Below are 16,784 nucleotides of genomic sequence, written 5' to 3' on the forward strand. Positions count from 1 at the left end.
GTTTTTTTCTGTTAGAACGGTGTCGTGTTGGCGGCCCCTAAGTTAATAACTAATGATCTTTGCAACGGAAGTGAATCAGTCAATCAAAACTAACTTTAGCTGGACAATAACTTTATTCTAGAGCTGCTGTAAAGCCAAAACAATCTCTGTTACTGTAATTTCCTATTATCACTGTAAAACTGCTTTGAAACAATCTATATTGTTAAAAGCGCTATATAAATGAAGGTGACTTGACTTGCTTTTTTGCAAATTCCAAGTGGGTTTTTCATGTGTCTTCACTGAAGAGAGGCTTGAGTCTGGGCACTCAAAGCCCAGATCGGTGGAGCGTTGCAGTGATGTTTGTCCTTCTGTAAATTACTCCCATCTCCATATATGATCATGAAGCTCAACCAGAGAACCATCAGCATCATGGTCACTAGGGATGTATGATATTTCGGCCACCATATCGATATCGGCCAATATTTTTTCATTTTTAATGCATTTCAAAATGGCTATTTCAATGTAAGGGGACCTGCGGTGTATGTAGATAGAAATGGCTCATTCTAAGGTAATACAAACATAACGGTTCATTATGTAAGGTCTTTATACACCACTGAAAACATAGTTATGTATATGATATTACATTTCTGTCATCAGATCCTCCTAAATATTACACAATGCACCTTTAATGGTGAGACTTTTGTTTTTGTAATCAGTCTCTCAATCTAAAAATAAGAATTTAGATTTATCGGTCAATATATCGACAATCAAAATAAAGAATTATCGGTATCGGCCAAAATATTCATATCGGTTCATCCCAAATGGTCACCACTCTAACCAAGGCCCTTCTCCATCAATTGCTCAGTTTGGCAAGGAGGCCAGCTTTAGGAAGAGTCCTGGTTGTTCCAAACTACTCCCATTAAGGATTATGAAGGCTACGTGCTTCTGTGAACCTTCAATGCAGCAGATTTTTTTTTTCATAGTCTTCCCTAGATCTGTGTCTTGATACAATCCAGTCTCTGAACTCTAGGGGCAGTTCTTTTGACCTCATGGCTTGGTTTTTGTTCTGATATGCTTTTTCAGCTATTAGACCTATAATTGAGAGGTGCGTGCCTTTCCAAATCATACCCATTGAATTTAATTTCCCACAGGTTAACTCCACTTAGTGTAGTAACATCTACAAGCAAAATTTAAATGCTCTAGAGCAAAATATGCTAAATCTGTTTTTTGCTTTGCATTATGGTGTATGAAGTGTAGATTAATGTGAAAAAAGGTAAAGTAGTTTAACATAAGGCAGCAGCAACATAAAACAAAATGTGAAGAAAAAAAAAACTAAGAGGTTTGAATACTTCGCAAGCCACTGTATAGGTCGGAAGTAAAAAAAACATTTGATAAGAAACTTTTCGAACTGATCTAGGATAAAAATGGTATACTCACGGAGCTGGTCTTGGGATCGGTGGCACCAACGCTGTCTCTGGCTAACGCTACTATGACGTTGCTCTTCTCCCCAGCCCAGTGGACGACCATCTGATTATGAGAATCGTTCAGGTTGGCCTGTGAATGCAAAATATGATGAACAACTAATCGAAATGTAGCCGACTAGCTTTAAGTGGAATTTATTTAGCTGTGGTCAGACAAGCATCCAGGTTTCCACAGTACAAATCAAGCTGTCAAGGCATAACACATCACAACTCACTCAAAGCTGATTTTCAAAGACGTGTACCAGTTTCTGGTTCTCTCACTGGGTAATTTTCCACCAGTCATACTGCATTTGTAATATCAGCTAAAATGAATCCGTATTTGACAACCTTGAGTTTGTTGTGTATACTGTTACAAAACACTGCAGGTGTGTCTCTGGCACTTAAGGCTGACAGCCTTTGAGAAAACAAACACAACCTCAAATAGTTGAAGCGAGCTGAGCTAGACCACAGCGGCAGGAAAACTGAAACTGTTGGCTGCGGTGTCCCAATCTGATCTGCTGAACAAAGAAATGCCTCTCATCTTTTCATGTCCATCCCCCTCTTCTCTTTCCACTAAGAACAGAACTCATCTTTAATTCAAACTTCTGCATGAGGACTATGGCATCCTCAAATGGGTTCTACTCCAATATCTCCTGTCAGACATAAAAGAGAAGCTCCAAAAGGTTGTTTATGTAAAGGAACAAAAAGCTCTAACACCACTTATTTTCCTGTCTGAGGAACAAGTTGTGGATCACTGGCAAACAACAAGTTTACTTAACATTACAGACAGGTCACATTACAGACAACCAAAAGCAGAAGACATTCAACATAAGAAAAATACTTCCATATGCTATAGGAATTACTCTTTTTTTAAATACACATCATAAGCAAAAGAGGCATACTGGTATTCATTTGGGAATGGTTGTTTTTTGTAACGTACAAACAGTGATTCCTCAAACGACCTCACCTTGAATGTACAGTCATATTTTTATTCACCATGACAAGGCAGTAAATCTCCCTGTCTTTTAGGCCTGCTTGGCAAGCAGCATGTTAGTACAACTGAGAGACTTTAGGAGACTGACAGAACTGTTACGAAATCTTACAGCAGTGGTTTTACATATAGCCTCTAAGCACTAGTTTTATTTTACATCTACTCATGAAATATGACAGCTGTATAATCCATATTTTTCCTAAAAGGTATTAAATTTAATTTAACTCACATAATAAAGTATGTTACTTTCAAAATGTGATGCGTAACAACATCTTTCAACAATGTGGCAGTTTATTAACCTGTCCAACATATTTATTTTAAACTCTTCAAAGTAGAGGTATATTTAAATCACATTCTATCTGCCACCAGTCAAACAACCAGTTTGCCCAGTTGTTTGATATAGTTGTCCGAAACTCGTACCATTGCTGTAAATGTTAGTTTCATTTCTGCTTAAACAAACAGAATAATGTTTAGATGATACAGTTTGGGAGTTTATGGAGTACTAAAAGCGGCACTTAAAAATAAAAAGAAGGAATCGATGATCAATTTATTATTCAAAAAGAAATTTGCACATTGAAAAATAAAAAACTTTTAAACATTTAAAATGAATTAAATATAACAATAAAATAATACATTGATAACTCATTTTAATGCAACCTTTAAAGTGCTTTTTTTTTTTTTAATCATTGGCTTTTCTTAATCCATTTGCCAAAGCTTTTCTTTTTTTTAAATTACCTGTGTGCAAATGTTTTTTATTCATTAATTTGTTAATCAATTTAAAAAAACGCCATTAGACAGTTCATTGAACACCCATGGGAAAAAACAATGAACTTTTGACCAAATTAGCGTGGAGAAAATGTCAATTTGTACTTCGAATGGTTTATGGTTGACACTTGGTTTTATAATAGCTGATTAATCTCTACAAACAGTTTCGTTTTCATCTCATCAGTACGTGTAGAAGAGCTTTTCCCACCACTTTGCCAACAAACACTGTAAAAGAGCAAATGGTTGCAACCTGATCCATTTCAGCCTGGCAAACTCTTGGGTCTGCTTATTCAAAGAGAGTTAAATGCCTGTCTGCAACTTCTGGTTATCTTGCAAATGGACTTTCTGCTAATCTAACAGGGCCCTCTTTTATACTGACACCGTAATATCCTGAAAGCATCAACAGTAAGACAAGTGCAAATAACTTAATGTTCCTTCTCGCTAGATGAAAAAGCAATGAGAGACAGAAAAAATTAAATGATTTCATTTTTTTCAGTTTCTTATGTATTATTCAGCAGGGAAACAGAAGGAAAGGAGGCAGAACGAGAGAGTGGAAGCACTAGAGCACCTTGGCCCATCGCTTCAAGCAACGCACAGCTTGAAACCATGACATCATCTCTGCAGCACTAACGTTTGGGCCAACAGTTCAACAACTTGCCTACCGGTTTCCTTCTGGCAACCAACCATACGGGTTTCACTTCGAATATGGGTGAACCACACATTTAATAACACTGTGGCCGTAACCAAAGGAAAACCGAGGAGTCATTATCCTGTTAAAGGCTTAAAGTACAGTTAAAGGACTGTTTCATTATTGCAGTATGGTTAAGTTATGGGGCCATTACAGTGATGTGTTATGCTAATGAATCAACATACTAAATCCATTCGCACATAGTAAAAATACTGAAAAGAAAACTTTTCATTCTCCTTTGATATTCACATAAAACGTTAAGGTTTAAAACATCTTAAACCAATAATTGCTGACAAGAAATTATATTAGGTTCATCTATAATTTTCTTGTTATGTTTATGTTGTGTTTTAGGTTGTGTTCACACTTGCCAGGTTTGGTTTGACTAAAACAAACTCTGGTGAGATTGCTCTGTTATTGCGGTTCATTTGAATAAGTGTGAACGCTGCCTTCCTAACAAAAAGGTGGGTCTCGGTCCGCTTCAAAACGACCTCTACTGCGGAAAGACTGAAATATGAACGCAACACGGACCAAAGACATTTTAACGAACCAAAAACAGGACATGATGTCACAAGATGCGACCAAAAAATGGACAGAATGCTCAAGCATACCTTTTTTTTTTTTTTTTTTTTTCAGTTCAGTAATCGGTACAGGCAACGAAAACACTGTCTCTTTGCAGCAGATTTTTGTTTTGTTTTGTTGGAGAATTTCCTGCTGCAATTTTACACGTTTTATAAGCTCTTCACGAGTTCTCAGCTGGTAAAAATTCCATCACATGTACGCACATACAACAAGCGCATTTATTCCAGCACAAAAGCATTGTATTGGATGTTCCGTCATAAAATTTGTTTTCTTGTTTTGTATCTTTAGGTTTGGTCTTAAAAATGACAGTGTGAACTGTCAACGCTAAGCGAAACCAGAACTAAATGTATCATTTTCTTTTTTGGTCAGGCCCAAAAGAACCAAAAAAGATTATATGACTCATCTGTGTCAATTTGGTTTCACCTCGAGTTTAATGCAAGAAGACAACTTCAGGAAAACCGAAAGTAAACCAGCAGGCTGTTCAGACAAGTTCCAGTAATGCTCCACTAATTATAAACATATCCACCGCCCTCCATCTTACTTCCCTAGGGTTTTAAACTTTCTTATCACAGAAAACAAAACTAAAATACTCTGCAAGTAAGGCTGCTTAAATGTCGTACGTGTTTGAACAGGAATACTAATGCAATCCAAGTTGAATTAGGGTCATTTGCATAATTATTTACATCAGGAAGGCACATAAGGCAAATACAAACAAATGTATAATATTGTTTTACCATAACTGGCATACTGTCAAAAAAAATATGACCAAATAAGATTAAATACTGACTGTACATGACTCATGAAGTAAGTCCAGGCTTATCCTGCGAAAGGTGAGGGAATGTCAAGTCTCATTTAGATTCTGGGTAGGACTCTATGGTAATGATTCTGCATTATACTTTACACATACTAGAACAAAAATTGCATTTGCTTGCCAGCAGTTTACTTAACGTGGCTTAATATACGAGGGAACAGAATGGATCAAGATCCAAGGCCCATGAAAAGAATTACAATTCCTGGAAATCTTGTTTTGAATGTATAACATTCTTCTAAGAACAATTGAAGAGTTCCCAGAAGTGCCATCTGAAATTTCCTTCTAGAATGGTCATTTTTATCAAGCTTGTATATTTAAGTGCAGTAATTTCACTTAAATGGCAATGAAAATTACCTATTAATTGTCATTTAAGTGAAATTACTGAACTTAAATATACAAGCTTGATAAAAATGACCATTCTAGAAGAAATTTTCAGATGGCTCTTAGAGGCTTTTGCATCTGAACTCTTCAATTATTGCTTAATCAGGGCTGCTGGGTCAAGATTTTGAAATATTTCCCATTAATTTATGAAAGAAGAAAGTCTCCAAAAAGCAATAAATGTATAACCAAATGTGTCAAATAATTTTTTTTTTTAAAAACAGGTGGGATTGTTTGGATTAAAGGCTTTTATTTACGCAATAAAAACACCCATTGTTACAACGTTCGCCAAAGGTCACCTCTTGGGGTCTGGGCACTAAACTGCATATTTTTGATAATGATTCTGTCATAATTCTCTAAACTTGGTGAGTAATTGTCTGTCACAACAGGTCTGCAAAGATAACAACAAAAAGACCCTTTAAGACAGAGTATATCCTTTTCTTGGCAGAGCACGGGGACTTTTTCTAGGTTACTTGAATAGACCAAAAGAGTGGATTGATGTCTGTTACTTCTTACCTAACACTGCTTTTCCCTATGTGCCAAAAACAACACATAAACCAAAAGGTCTGAAAGAGAGAAGGAAGGAAGGGGGGCACAGATGGGAGATCTTAATTGGAACATCTGAGGGGGTAATTCACCTCATATCAACTGCTATGGACTACATCCAGGACACTAATAACACTTCATAGAGGATTTCCTGTACACGCTACAGGGTGAAAAGGGGAAAAGTCACTAATCTTAGTGGCCGCCCACTGCTTCGACTGCATAAGCATTAAAGAAGAACTATAAAACAATATAATACCCTCCTAAGAGTTTGACGTTCTTGACATTTTGAGAATTTTTTTACATTGTTTTTTACTTTAGATTGTATCGCCACAAGTGAGTCACAACACCTCATAGTTTGGATAATAACATCACATGCTGTGGTAGATAAGTGTGTTCTGAGGTCATGATCTGAAGTCAGCGAGCTCTTGCAAAAACCCAATACCTGTATTTACGCTACCAACCACAATCCTGTTCTGTTTTTCAGACAAAATTCAGTGGTTTGACCCATTCAAGGTCTCAAAGGCACAATTGAAAAGCAAAACTAGGAGCTGTTGCACGGCTGACTTAACAAACATCTCGAAGCAAAACGCTTGAGGGGGTGAAATGTTTGATTGGGAAATTTCCCAGCAAGACTGTGCAACCAGTTATACCTCCCTGGTTGCTTGCGTAATAAAGCTGCATCCTGACGGTAAACAAACAAAGAAACACTGTGTCATGCATTTAATAGGAACACAGATTTGTGGAGTCTGTTTCTAATTCCCAAGACACTGACATTAAGGATAAACCCTTCAGTGTAAAAACAAACAACATTAGTTAGTTTAGTTAGTTGTCAAAAATCACTTACCTTTTTGTTCGAGGTTTCAAAATCATTTTACCATCTAAATGTTGCCCAAAAAACCTACAATAGGCTGTATAGTGGCAGGCTGGGTTGTACCAACGTAGCCCACATAACGTGACAATGTGTTCATGTATTTTCAATGTATTTATTTTTTCTAGTCAATGACTGTGAAAATGTTCAAAGGTACTGTATGTTTTATGACAAACATAAACAAAACTTAAAATCATTGACGTGTGATTCAAAATACTGCATTAAAATTCACGTCTCGTTGACCACACTGTTCAGCAAAATATAACATCTCTTCTTATAAGCATATTTATTCATTTTTGTCATAATGACAAATTATTTGTAGAATATAAAATGTAAAAGATTTCGTTGTTATATAGTACATTCTAAAAAAATAGATATCAGGTAAAATACGTTAACGTTACTCGGGCTCATCGGAGAAGTAATATTTTATATTTCAATATGCGAGAAGCCTTCATCTGACAAACAGGTCAATTACACTTCTAGGTGACTGCGTGCAAACCAAAGGTGAATGGTACACAATTGGGAATACTGAATTCAATATTTTATGAGGTTATGCAAAAGCTACGTTTTTGCCATTATTGCCTATATGCAATCACACCTATTGAATGCAAACCTCGCTTACCGTTCCATAAACCGTTGGCACGGGTGATCCAGCAGCATTCCGCCGAACGCGAAGCTGGTGCGCGGCTGAAGCCTCCGTGACTTCTCGCTCCAGACGCACGACGCGACTTTCTGCATGTTCCAGGTGTGCACTCACTCGGGAGAAACCCCTGTCCTGTGGTAGCATGAATCTCTGGTCATGGTGAAGACGAAGCGTGGAGGAGATCGCGCCAGGAACGAGTAATAATAACAGATACATGGCACAGCGACTGAGCGGCAGCATCTTGCGTGTCTGCCCTGACGCCATGTTTGTGTATGACTGTGTTCAACAGTGTGTGTGTGTTGTGTGTGTGTGACAGGGCGCCTCTAGCGGTCAACCACATTCACACTCATTACCATGGATACAGATCATGGCACATGATGTTTTGTTTTTACTGGTTTACATAAACTGTAGATTGGCAAGACCAAAAAAACAAAAAAGGATTGATTCGGGCGGGGACGGTTTCATAAAAAGAACATTTTACATCAACGTCATCCCTAAAATCGGGGTAAAATGTGTTTGGGTAAATTATTTAATTAATTATTTTTTATTATTAATGATAAAGGGTTCTTAGTTTTAAGTAAAAAAAAATTACAAATAGGGGGAAAAACATATTTTATTGTGTTTTATTGTGAAAAGGGTCCCAATGTCCCAATGCCAATACGCTGTGGTATTTATAGCACATTGTTTACCTAAAATTAGTTTATTAAACCATACTGACATGAGTTCAGAAAAACATTTTAGGCATTACTTACGCTTTAGTAAGATGATGTTCTTGATCTCCTACTATATTCATAACGATCATGAGAGCCTCATCATCACCTATTTCGCAGGATCTTTTTATCACCTCGAGAGATCCGTTTTGAGTTCGTCTGTGTAAATTAGGCCTATATTTGTCCAACACCCCCATCTGCTGGTCAGAATCTGTAAAGACATAATATATTTATATAACATATATCTAATTTAAATTTTGCGACTAATAATTGCATAGGTTGTAAGAGGCGTGCACTTATTACGGGAAATGTTAGAGTACTGTACATAAATGTCCAGTAGAAGCTTGCACGCGACGCGAGACGCACACAATGTGATGACGGTGTAACTTATCGGTCATTAGCATCATAAACCCTGCAGCGTTTATATATATATATATATATATATATATATTTTTTTTTTTTTATTTTTTTTTTTTTTAAATGTATGTATATTTATAGCACTATACTTTGTAATATATTACCTCTGCATAAAATTACAACAACAAAAAATAGTTACCGCTGCTTTGAGGTTGTTTCTATTTTTTCCTCTTTTTGAAAGTTGTGAAAACACTACTGTGGAGTTTTTCTTTTGTTAACTGAGCAAATGGGAACACCAAAAAATATAGTTTGAATGTATTCTCTCATTATAGAAGTTTTATGACGACATCTGCTTTGAGAAACCCGAAAATGTGAAAAAGGTCAGTTGCGCGCGATTGCCCGTTCAAAAGCAGTGGCGGTTGGTATGTGACGTCACGTGAGAGCTGAGCTGTGGCGACCGAGTTTATCGAAGGTTTGTTCATTTATTTTTTGGTATTTATTTTAGCTCTCCAACAACTGGTATTCCATTATTAACTAACAATTTTCTTTAATCAGATTTGATTTATCGCTTGGTTTAATGTAAAAAGTTGAGCAGGTCAACTCTTGTGTTGTTTATGTAACAAACTTGTGGCGACTAAGGACTCAAGTTACAAATGAAATGTACACAGATGTTTGTCGTAATATTGATGATGGTTAAGAAGGCTGTGATGTATTGAGATTATGAGAATATTGTATTGAATATGAGAATATTATCTTGACAGGCTTTCTTCTTCGGCCACAGGAAACTAATGACACAACGCGGTCTCGAGAGCACCAAAGAGGAATCTATGGCGGTCAGAGGAGCAGAAATGAAAAGGTGTCAAGCAAAAATACGCGAGGTGAGGATTTCGAGGTCATCAGGAAATTAACTGATGTGACTGATTCAGTTTTCTTGCTGAGTCATTTTCCTGCCTTCTAGCTTTTTACTAATGCTCACAAATATACATGAAGGTTGAAAATGCACCATTTGCTGAGACATCTCCAGCAAAAAAGATGAAGACCCAGCATTTCAGATCAGCAGCTGGAGACATGGCTTATGGTTTTGAAACAGCATTGGCAGGCAAGTCCTGGTTTTTCTCTCTCATGCCGTCAAATTAAATAACTCTCTGTAATATTTTACATAATGTTAGGTTGTGTAGCATAATATATCATGACATCTATTTTAGTTACCTCAAGTTTTAAACACAACTATTATCTTTCACAAGGATTCTTGTAGACATATTAAACTTGTGAGGCACCTTGCTTATTTTTCTGTATGTCTTTTCATTTTAGAGGCTAACCGAGAGGTCAATGGCATTTTTTCTAAGTACTCTGAGGTCTTAAGGTAACTGGCTGGATTTGTTCTTCCACCCCTCATCAGCAGTGGATCTATAAAGTTTATACTCAAGCATTCATTTTACATGGTATCTTCTAAGGGAAAGAGCTGCTGTGGATGCCTCTCAGCTTGGAGAACTGGAAGATATACTTACTGAAGCCAGGAGTTTGGAATCTCATCTCAAAGAGAAGAAGGAACACCTGAGACGATCTTTGGCTTTGATCTCTGACAAACTACAAGGATAGGTGTAGATCTTTGATTTTATGTGATTTATATAATGCCTTTATTTTGCTCTACAAGCATCAATCCATAATACATTGATTATACATGTTCATGTTATACTTTAATGATTAATAATTATACATTATAAAATTTTACGCTGAAATAAAGCTAATATGTGGTGACAATTCTAAAAAACATTTGCAGATTTGTTTTAATAAATTCTTATAGCAGACACTAATTCAAAGTGACTGACAATTTATATAATACAAGTTCGAGTGTTTAATTCAAGGGAGAAAACAATACAAGTAAAAAGTAAAAAAAAAAATTAGAAGCAGGTTAATAAGAGACGGCATGATCATCCTCCAAAACATTTGGGCTTTTTAAAAGTGTCTTTTAGTGTCCATCTTGGAAAGTCCCATGGAATCCATATGGAATGTTGATGGGTACTTCAGCGCGGCCCAATTCTTCGAATGTTTTTCCATCCAGCACTAGAAGGAAGGTACTCTCGTCCTGGAGGGACAATTACTCATTAGTCCGGAAACATATTTTCTCTCATTTTTTAAAAGGATAACAAGCCATTTTTGATACCACTGAGGAACATGGCGTGTTATACCTGATTAGGGGTGATGACCACAGACAGAATGACTCCATCATCCTCTTCTACAGCACCAGGTGAAGGGACAAAGATTGGTTCTGAGGGATACATGTCTGCGTGTTTCCACACCTGTCATAACATAAGTTGAAATATTAATTCAAAAGACTAAACATTAAAAGTCACTGACAATTTCTGCGTACATAAACCTACTAATCCTAACTAACCGTTATTTGTTTGCCTTGAAGATCCATTTTAATAAGGGAGTCTCCAACCAGGTGTCTGAAGCCACATCCGTAGAAATAACGGTAGGGGTGGGAATTGCACATTGAATAGTTGATGTGTGGGAATTCCAGACCTCCATATTCATGGAGATCATCACCATGGAGATCTTCATGTGTGCAAAACACCTGCATAAATACACGTGGAAAATCATTTACAATACAGTATTTGGATAGCATGCAGATAAATTAGAAAAAAAGAAAGAAAATAAGTTAACCACATAAACCAACCTTGTTCTTGTCTGTCTTGATGGCTGTCGCGGTGCTATTTAAGCGTGTGTTGAGATTTTGCCCACAGGGTATGTCACTGTCCATGTTCAATGGCAGGACAAAGCGGCGAGGGAACACTCTACACATTGTGTTGTATATCTATAGCAAAAAAAACAAGTAGTTATGTTGAAGAACAAGGGGTGCGTTTACACAGAAAGAATTTACTTGTAGAAGTAAAGTTTTACCTCATCTAGAGCATTCCCAGACTTTTTTAGATTCTGAATCATGTAGTTGTTAATTGCTTGGCCATCATCAGAACAGCACATGTCCATGATCAGGAAACCATTTTCTTCATAACAGTTTATCTGATGGAACGTTGAGAGTGGCTTTGCGTAATATTTGACGAGGCTCAGCTAAACCAAAATAAAGTACAGAGTCATTCAGGCTTCGCAGGGAGCCAAAGCAGGAGCATTTTAAAATGAGTTATATATAAAAATGATTTATTAGCAGCATTTACCTTTCCTGTGTGCTTATTGATCACATGGAAAACTGTGTTTCGTTTGGGGTCCCAGTATACACCTTCACTAATCCCCTTTCCACGCAGTTTGCTTGTCACAATCTTCAAGAGATCCATTTTGATTGGCTGCTCGATGAATACTACGAAGTTCTCAGACATGGCTGCAATAAAATAATAAAAAAATTCAACCAAAATTGATGTAAAAAGTCACTTGTTTTTGAAATATTACACTCATAATTATAAATATATACACACAACAATTTAAAGATCTGAGGTCTGTAAGACTTGATTTAGAAAGAACATTTTGAAAAATTTATATAATAATAAATAATTAAATAATTTGTATTCAGTACAGATGTTCATATTAAGTCACAGTAAAAACAGTTATAATGTTACAAAATATTTCTATTTAAAAAAGAATAGTCATTAAAGACTTCTGAAAAAAATATGCATCACTGTTCCACAAAAATATGACGCAGCACAATATTAAGAATGAAATGTTTCTTGAGCACTAAAGCATATTATAATGTTTATGTGACTGAAAACTGGCATAATAAAAACATCTTAAATTGTATTTCACACTGTTGCTGTTTTACTGTATTTTACATTGAACATAAGAGACTTCTTTTAAAAAGAAAAACATTTTTTTATCTTACCAACACCAAATTTTGTACAATATATATATATATATATATATATATATATACACACATACACACAAATACACTATAAGTATTTATTTACTTATTTATTAGCAAATATGTTTGTAAATAAAAAATTGCCAATAAGAGATTGTAGGTAATGCTCTCTTACCGAAGCTGTGATAGTATGATGGTTTGGACTTGTCCTCTGAGGGGATTGAGCACACGACTGTGGCTCCTTCCAAGGTATCCTTTTGGTTCACCTTCTTTGACGGCACCATTATTATATTATAGAAGGCACCTAAGAATAAAATTGAAGAGGAATACTAATCTTTAGACATTACTGAAAATCAATCAGTGTTTTTTTTTTTTAAGTTACGTTTCTGACTAACCTTTTGGAGTGTAAGAATTGCCCATGTTGTATGTAGTTCCGTCAGGATCCACATGGGGGTGAGCAGTGGCCCCATTAACCGCAATGAATTTACTCCAGTCCACCTGAGCACAATGATTTCCACATTTCAGCTTGTTCTCCATACAAACATATTTTATACATAAAAAAAAAAAAAAAAAATTCATAATTAGTATGTACTTTTTCTTTTGTTTCAAGTGTCTCTGGGTCTATTTTGTGCATGAAGTTGGTCTCTGTGCTGACATAGTAGTCTCCTTTATACTGAACAAAGCTTACATTTGCATTGTCAGTTGGCTCTGTTGGAAGAGAGAAGTGACAAGTTCACATAGACAAAACATAATTCAGACAACTTCAATCAGAACCAAAGACATCACACTCACTCGGCAGCTCAAAGCGTGAGAGGAAGCGCTGGAAGAAGTTCTTGCATGGATCTGGCATGGCAACCGTGCCGAATTCAGACATTATAATGCGGTTATGCTCAAGGTTCGCTGTGTAGCAATCACTGTTGAGGAAGCGGCTCATGTATGTCACCCCTCCATTCTCTATGTGGAATTGGTGCAGAAGCGCCATCCCATCAAACCAATGGTTGAAACTGAGGAGCAAATACAGCTCATTTACTTTCCAGTGATGATTGTGATCTGTTCAGTTCTCAAGGAAACCAAATGATACTCACCTGCTTCTTCCGATCTCAAACTTTCCAGGTCCATTCCTGAGAAAATTGCCCTTGATCCAGGAGGGAATGTTACCTGTAATTGTGGTTGTGATGGGCTCTGGGGTTTCATCTACAGAACAAACCAGATTCTCAATGCACGGCAGACCATGAACATCGGTGAAGTGTTGATCTTTATTCTTTGACCTGGTCTTCTTCCAGCCTGTTGGGAAAAGAAGAATTTCAGATATGAAGTTTTGTGCACTACGTACTACAGATTAGAACGGAATCTTAACCTACCAGTGCTACTGTTAAGACGGTTCATAGAAGACATGCTGGTCTGCTTGCTGAGTTGAAGATGTTTTAAGAGCTGTCTTTGAGAGACTCCCTTGTCTTCCTCTGCTGCCTGGACTTATAAAGAGATCATTTAGGGTCACATGGTGCTTATGCAATACCAAATTACAGACCATACCAACTGAAGGTGTTTTGCCTAAATCAGCTTACTGTTACATTGATATGCATGGTGTTTGGATTCAGCTCAGGGACTTCTGGACTTCATACTATTAGCTAAACCAACTGAATTAACTAATTCATTACTTTGAGTGCTCCAATTCAATACATTTATAAAATGAATACCTAAATTGAACACCCAGTTACATTTCATTAGCAAAATTAATCTTATGAACATCCTATGAAATCGATTTAATCGGTCTGGGACATTCCCAAGTCAGCAGCAAATGATGTAACTATCTCCTCACTATAACCTCAAACTAAAGAAGGGAAAAAAAAGTAATGACTCTGAAATCTTTCTGTTATGTAAGAAAATTTATTTAAATGAATTAAAACCATAAAATCTAATACTGTGAACCACAGACGTCCATTGAAATTAGAGAAATGATGAGGACAAAGAACATTTTAGCTCATTTTGGCATGGCATATGTTAGCTCTTGACTTGAAAAAATGAAAACCATCAAAAGCAAATGTATTAAAAGTAAAGACCCTAAGGTAAATTGCCATTAAATGGTTTAGGTCAGGTCAACTCTACATCTTTCATGAATAGATTGTTTGATTGAATAGACAGTGTTGTTATATGTTGCTATAAAAAGTTTTCAACATTAGTTCATGTCCCATTTTAGATTAACCAAAGATACAGTCCATTAAAATAGATTTTGCATGGGGTAAAAATGTATAACTCAAACAAAAAAGGTTAGAAAAGTTAATAGGGAATAACACAAATCCTTAAAAAAATATCTGGATTAAATTTCATCCCAAGAAAAAAAGAAAGAATTGAACATTTCTTGACAATTAAACACATTTCCTCCAGTTAATGTAATAAGTGAAAAAATGTGATTAGTAATGAATGCATAAAATATAGGCAAGAAATCTTAATGGTCCAAGACTTTTTCTTTATGCAGAATATAACCTCTTATTTTTCTCTTTTGAGGCTGTGAAACCCTTTATTCGAACACAGTGAGTTGAATACAAATGATAAAGTACAACATAAGTCTTGGGATTTTTTTTAAATAGCAAAATCTCTCCACTAATAGAAATGTAACGTTTTAACAAAAATTAAAAGATGGTTGTTCTATTATGGCAAAAATATATATATGATCTAATATATCACATTTATATTTATTCAGCTTTTTGTTAGATTTTTGAACTTCGATGCTATCTGGAAATTTGCTACCTGCGATGCTATCTAGCTTGCCTAATGTTCTCACCATTAGTGTTTTATTGCTTTATCATCCACTGAGCTGGTCCAGATAGAGTTTGTTCCAAATATTGGTAATTAGTCCAGCATCTGCCTTGTAAACTAAGGTGAGATTACCTTTGTTGGGATAAGTTCCCCTCAAATCACTGACACTACTTATATACCTAAAACCTCCACCAATGGCTTGGAACAGAGCAATCCTGTGACCTCTGCAGGACCATCAATGCCTCACTCCAGCATATTCTGTCGTGCTGTAAAACAGCACTGACACAGGGTCAGCTCAAAAGGTGGCACGACCAAGTGCTCAGGAAGCTGGCAGAGGTGCTGGAGTAGAGTCGGCAGGGGGCAAACAACCAGAGTCCATCAGAGAGCCGATGCAGGATCCACTTCATCAGGCAGGGGGAACCAGCAATGCATACCAGCAAGAGACCACCCGCCAAGCTATTAACACCAGGGGTGGTGTGAAAGATGGAAGTAGACCTGGTAAGGCAGCTCCAGTTCCCACAGGAGATATGCAGCACCTCCTTAAGACCAGACGTGGTGCTGTGGTCTGCAGCTGTGTAGTCAGCAATACTGATCGAGCTGACAGTGCCATGGGAGGAGGGACTGGAAGCTGCCTATGAGAGAAAGAAGGCGAAGTATGCAGACCTGGTCGCAGAGTGCAGAGAAAGTGGATGGAGTGTGAGGCTGTACCCGGTAGAGATGGGAGCCAGAGGCTTTGTGGGCAGATCAATATCCCGTCTGCTCAAGGACCTGGGACTACAGGGAGCCACACTGAGCAGATCTACCAAAGAGCTCTCTGAGGAAGCTGAGAAAGCAAGCCACTGGCTCTGGCTGAAACAACGAGACAAGGCTTAGGGAGTAACATCTAGGAGAGACTGGTGGCAGCAGGATAGACTGCACCTGGAGAGGTGGGCTAGTAACCCTACCCTCTAGTTTTCCAAGAGGAAGACACCCAAAGCCTGCTACAAAGAAAAAACAAAGAAAACAACTCGAAGGCCCTCCGAGAGGCGGGATGAAAGAAGGGCCAACAAGGACGGACCACACGGCAACGAACGCAAGGATATCGGCAAAAGAGAAGATTCCAAGGAAATGTGGGTGTGGCTGGGAAAAAACAACAACTTTGAGGGGACTTCACATCCACATGGGAAAGAAGAAGTGTGATAGTGGTAGCCTGATGCAACCTTGCACTGCCCCGGTAAGGGTAGGTCAGACAAATGGGATCCACGGGCCGGGTTGACAACCTCAGTGCCAATGGGCCCAATGTTGCAGAGGTAGAGCAGGGGGAAAGGGAGGAGGAAGAAAGGGATGTTGATGAACCCCAAGAAGTGAACCCAGTAGCACCCCCAAGTGACTCAAGAATGGAGCCAAAGGGCCAGTGCCCGGTTGCATAAAGCACCTTAAGTTTTTCCCTTAAGTAAGA

The 16,784-nt window shown here is 37.4% G+C and overlaps 3 protein-coding genes across 4 annotated transcripts in view; 1 reads left to right on the forward strand and 2 right to left on the reverse strand.

Moving 5' to 3' along the window:
- The window catches only part of sorl1 (sortilin-related receptor, L(DLR class) A repeats containing), a 60,286-nt gene extending 52,306 nt beyond the window's left edge, over positions 1-7,980 (reverse strand). The window contains exons 1-2 of the mRNA XM_084420190.1: positions 7,688-7,980; positions 1,417-1,533 (exon numbers count right to left, since the gene is read on the reverse strand). Coding sequence (XP_084276316.1) covers positions 1,417-1,533; positions 7,688-7,972 — 402 coding nt within the window. The 5' untranslated portion in view covers positions 7,973-7,980. The remainder of the gene's footprint in view (positions 1-1,416; positions 1,534-7,687) is intronic.
- Positions 7,981-9,148: 1,168 nt separating this feature from the next.
- Positions 9,149-10,540, forward strand: tex12 (testis expressed 12). Of its 2 annotated transcripts, none has more exons than XM_084419565.1 (5): positions 9,149-9,247; positions 9,557-9,653; positions 9,766-9,874; positions 10,087-10,138; positions 10,230-10,510. In XM_084419565.1, exons 2-5 carry the CDS (start codon positions 9,564-9,566, stop codon positions 10,372-10,374), a joined length of 396 nt encoding a protein of 131 aa, XP_084275691.1. In that variant the 5' UTR covers positions 9,149-9,247; positions 9,557-9,563; the 3' UTR covers positions 10,375-10,510. The 2 variants fall into 2 exon arrangements, with proteins under 2 accessions (XP_084275691.1, XP_084275692.1); XM_084419566.1 differs by having other exon boundaries at positions 9,173-9,247; positions 9,537-9,653; positions 10,230-10,540.
- Positions 10,541-10,614: 74 nt separating this feature from the next.
- On the reverse strand, positions 10,615-14,053 carry bco2b (beta-carotene oxygenase 2b). Its single transcript, XM_084419560.1, has 12 exons — positions 13,951-14,053; positions 13,675-13,873; positions 13,382-13,593; positions 13,182-13,297; positions 12,985-13,087; positions 12,765-12,893; positions 11,952-12,112; positions 11,680-11,847; positions 11,456-11,593; positions 11,171-11,353; positions 10,965-11,075; positions 10,615-10,861 (listed from the first exon to the last, which is right to left on the reverse strand). The coding sequence occupies exons 1-12, from the start codon at positions 13,982-13,984 to the stop codon at positions 10,745-10,747; spliced, it is 1,671 nt and encodes a 556-aa protein (XP_084275686.1). The 5' UTR covers positions 13,985-14,053; the 3' UTR covers positions 10,615-10,744.
- Between the last annotated feature and the right edge of the window lie 2,731 nt (positions 14,054-16,784).

Source organism: Rutilus rutilus (genome assembly GCF_951802725.1).
Source record: "Rutilus rutilus genome assembly, chromosome: 9".
Taxonomy (NCBI): domain Eukaryota; kingdom Metazoa; phylum Chordata; class Actinopteri; order Cypriniformes; family Leuciscidae; genus Rutilus; species Rutilus rutilus.

Coding starts and splice junctions, on each gene's coding strand:
- tex12 (XM_084419565.1), top strand. CDS start 9,564: ATGACACAACGCGGTCTCGAGAGCACCAAAGAGGAATCTATGGCGGTC. Junction 9,654..9,765: donor GTCAAGCAAAAATACGCGAG/GTGAGGATTTCG, acceptor ATATACATGAAG/GTTGAAAATGCACCATTTGC. Junction 10,139..10,229: donor AAGTACTCTGAGGTCTTAAG/GTAACTGGCTGG, acceptor GTATCTTCTAAG/GGAAAGAGCTGCTGTGGATG.
- bco2b (XM_084419560.1), bottom strand. CDS start 13,984: ATGTCTTCTATGAACCGTCTTAACAGTAGCACTG. Junction 13,874..13,950: donor CCGTCTTAACAGTAGCACTG/GTAGGTTAAGAT, acceptor TTTTCCCAACAG/GCTGGAAGAAGACCAGGTCA. Junction 11,354..11,455: donor TCAAGACAGACAAGAACAAG/GTTGGTTTATGT, acceptor GTATTTATGCAG/GTGTTTTGCACACATGAAGA.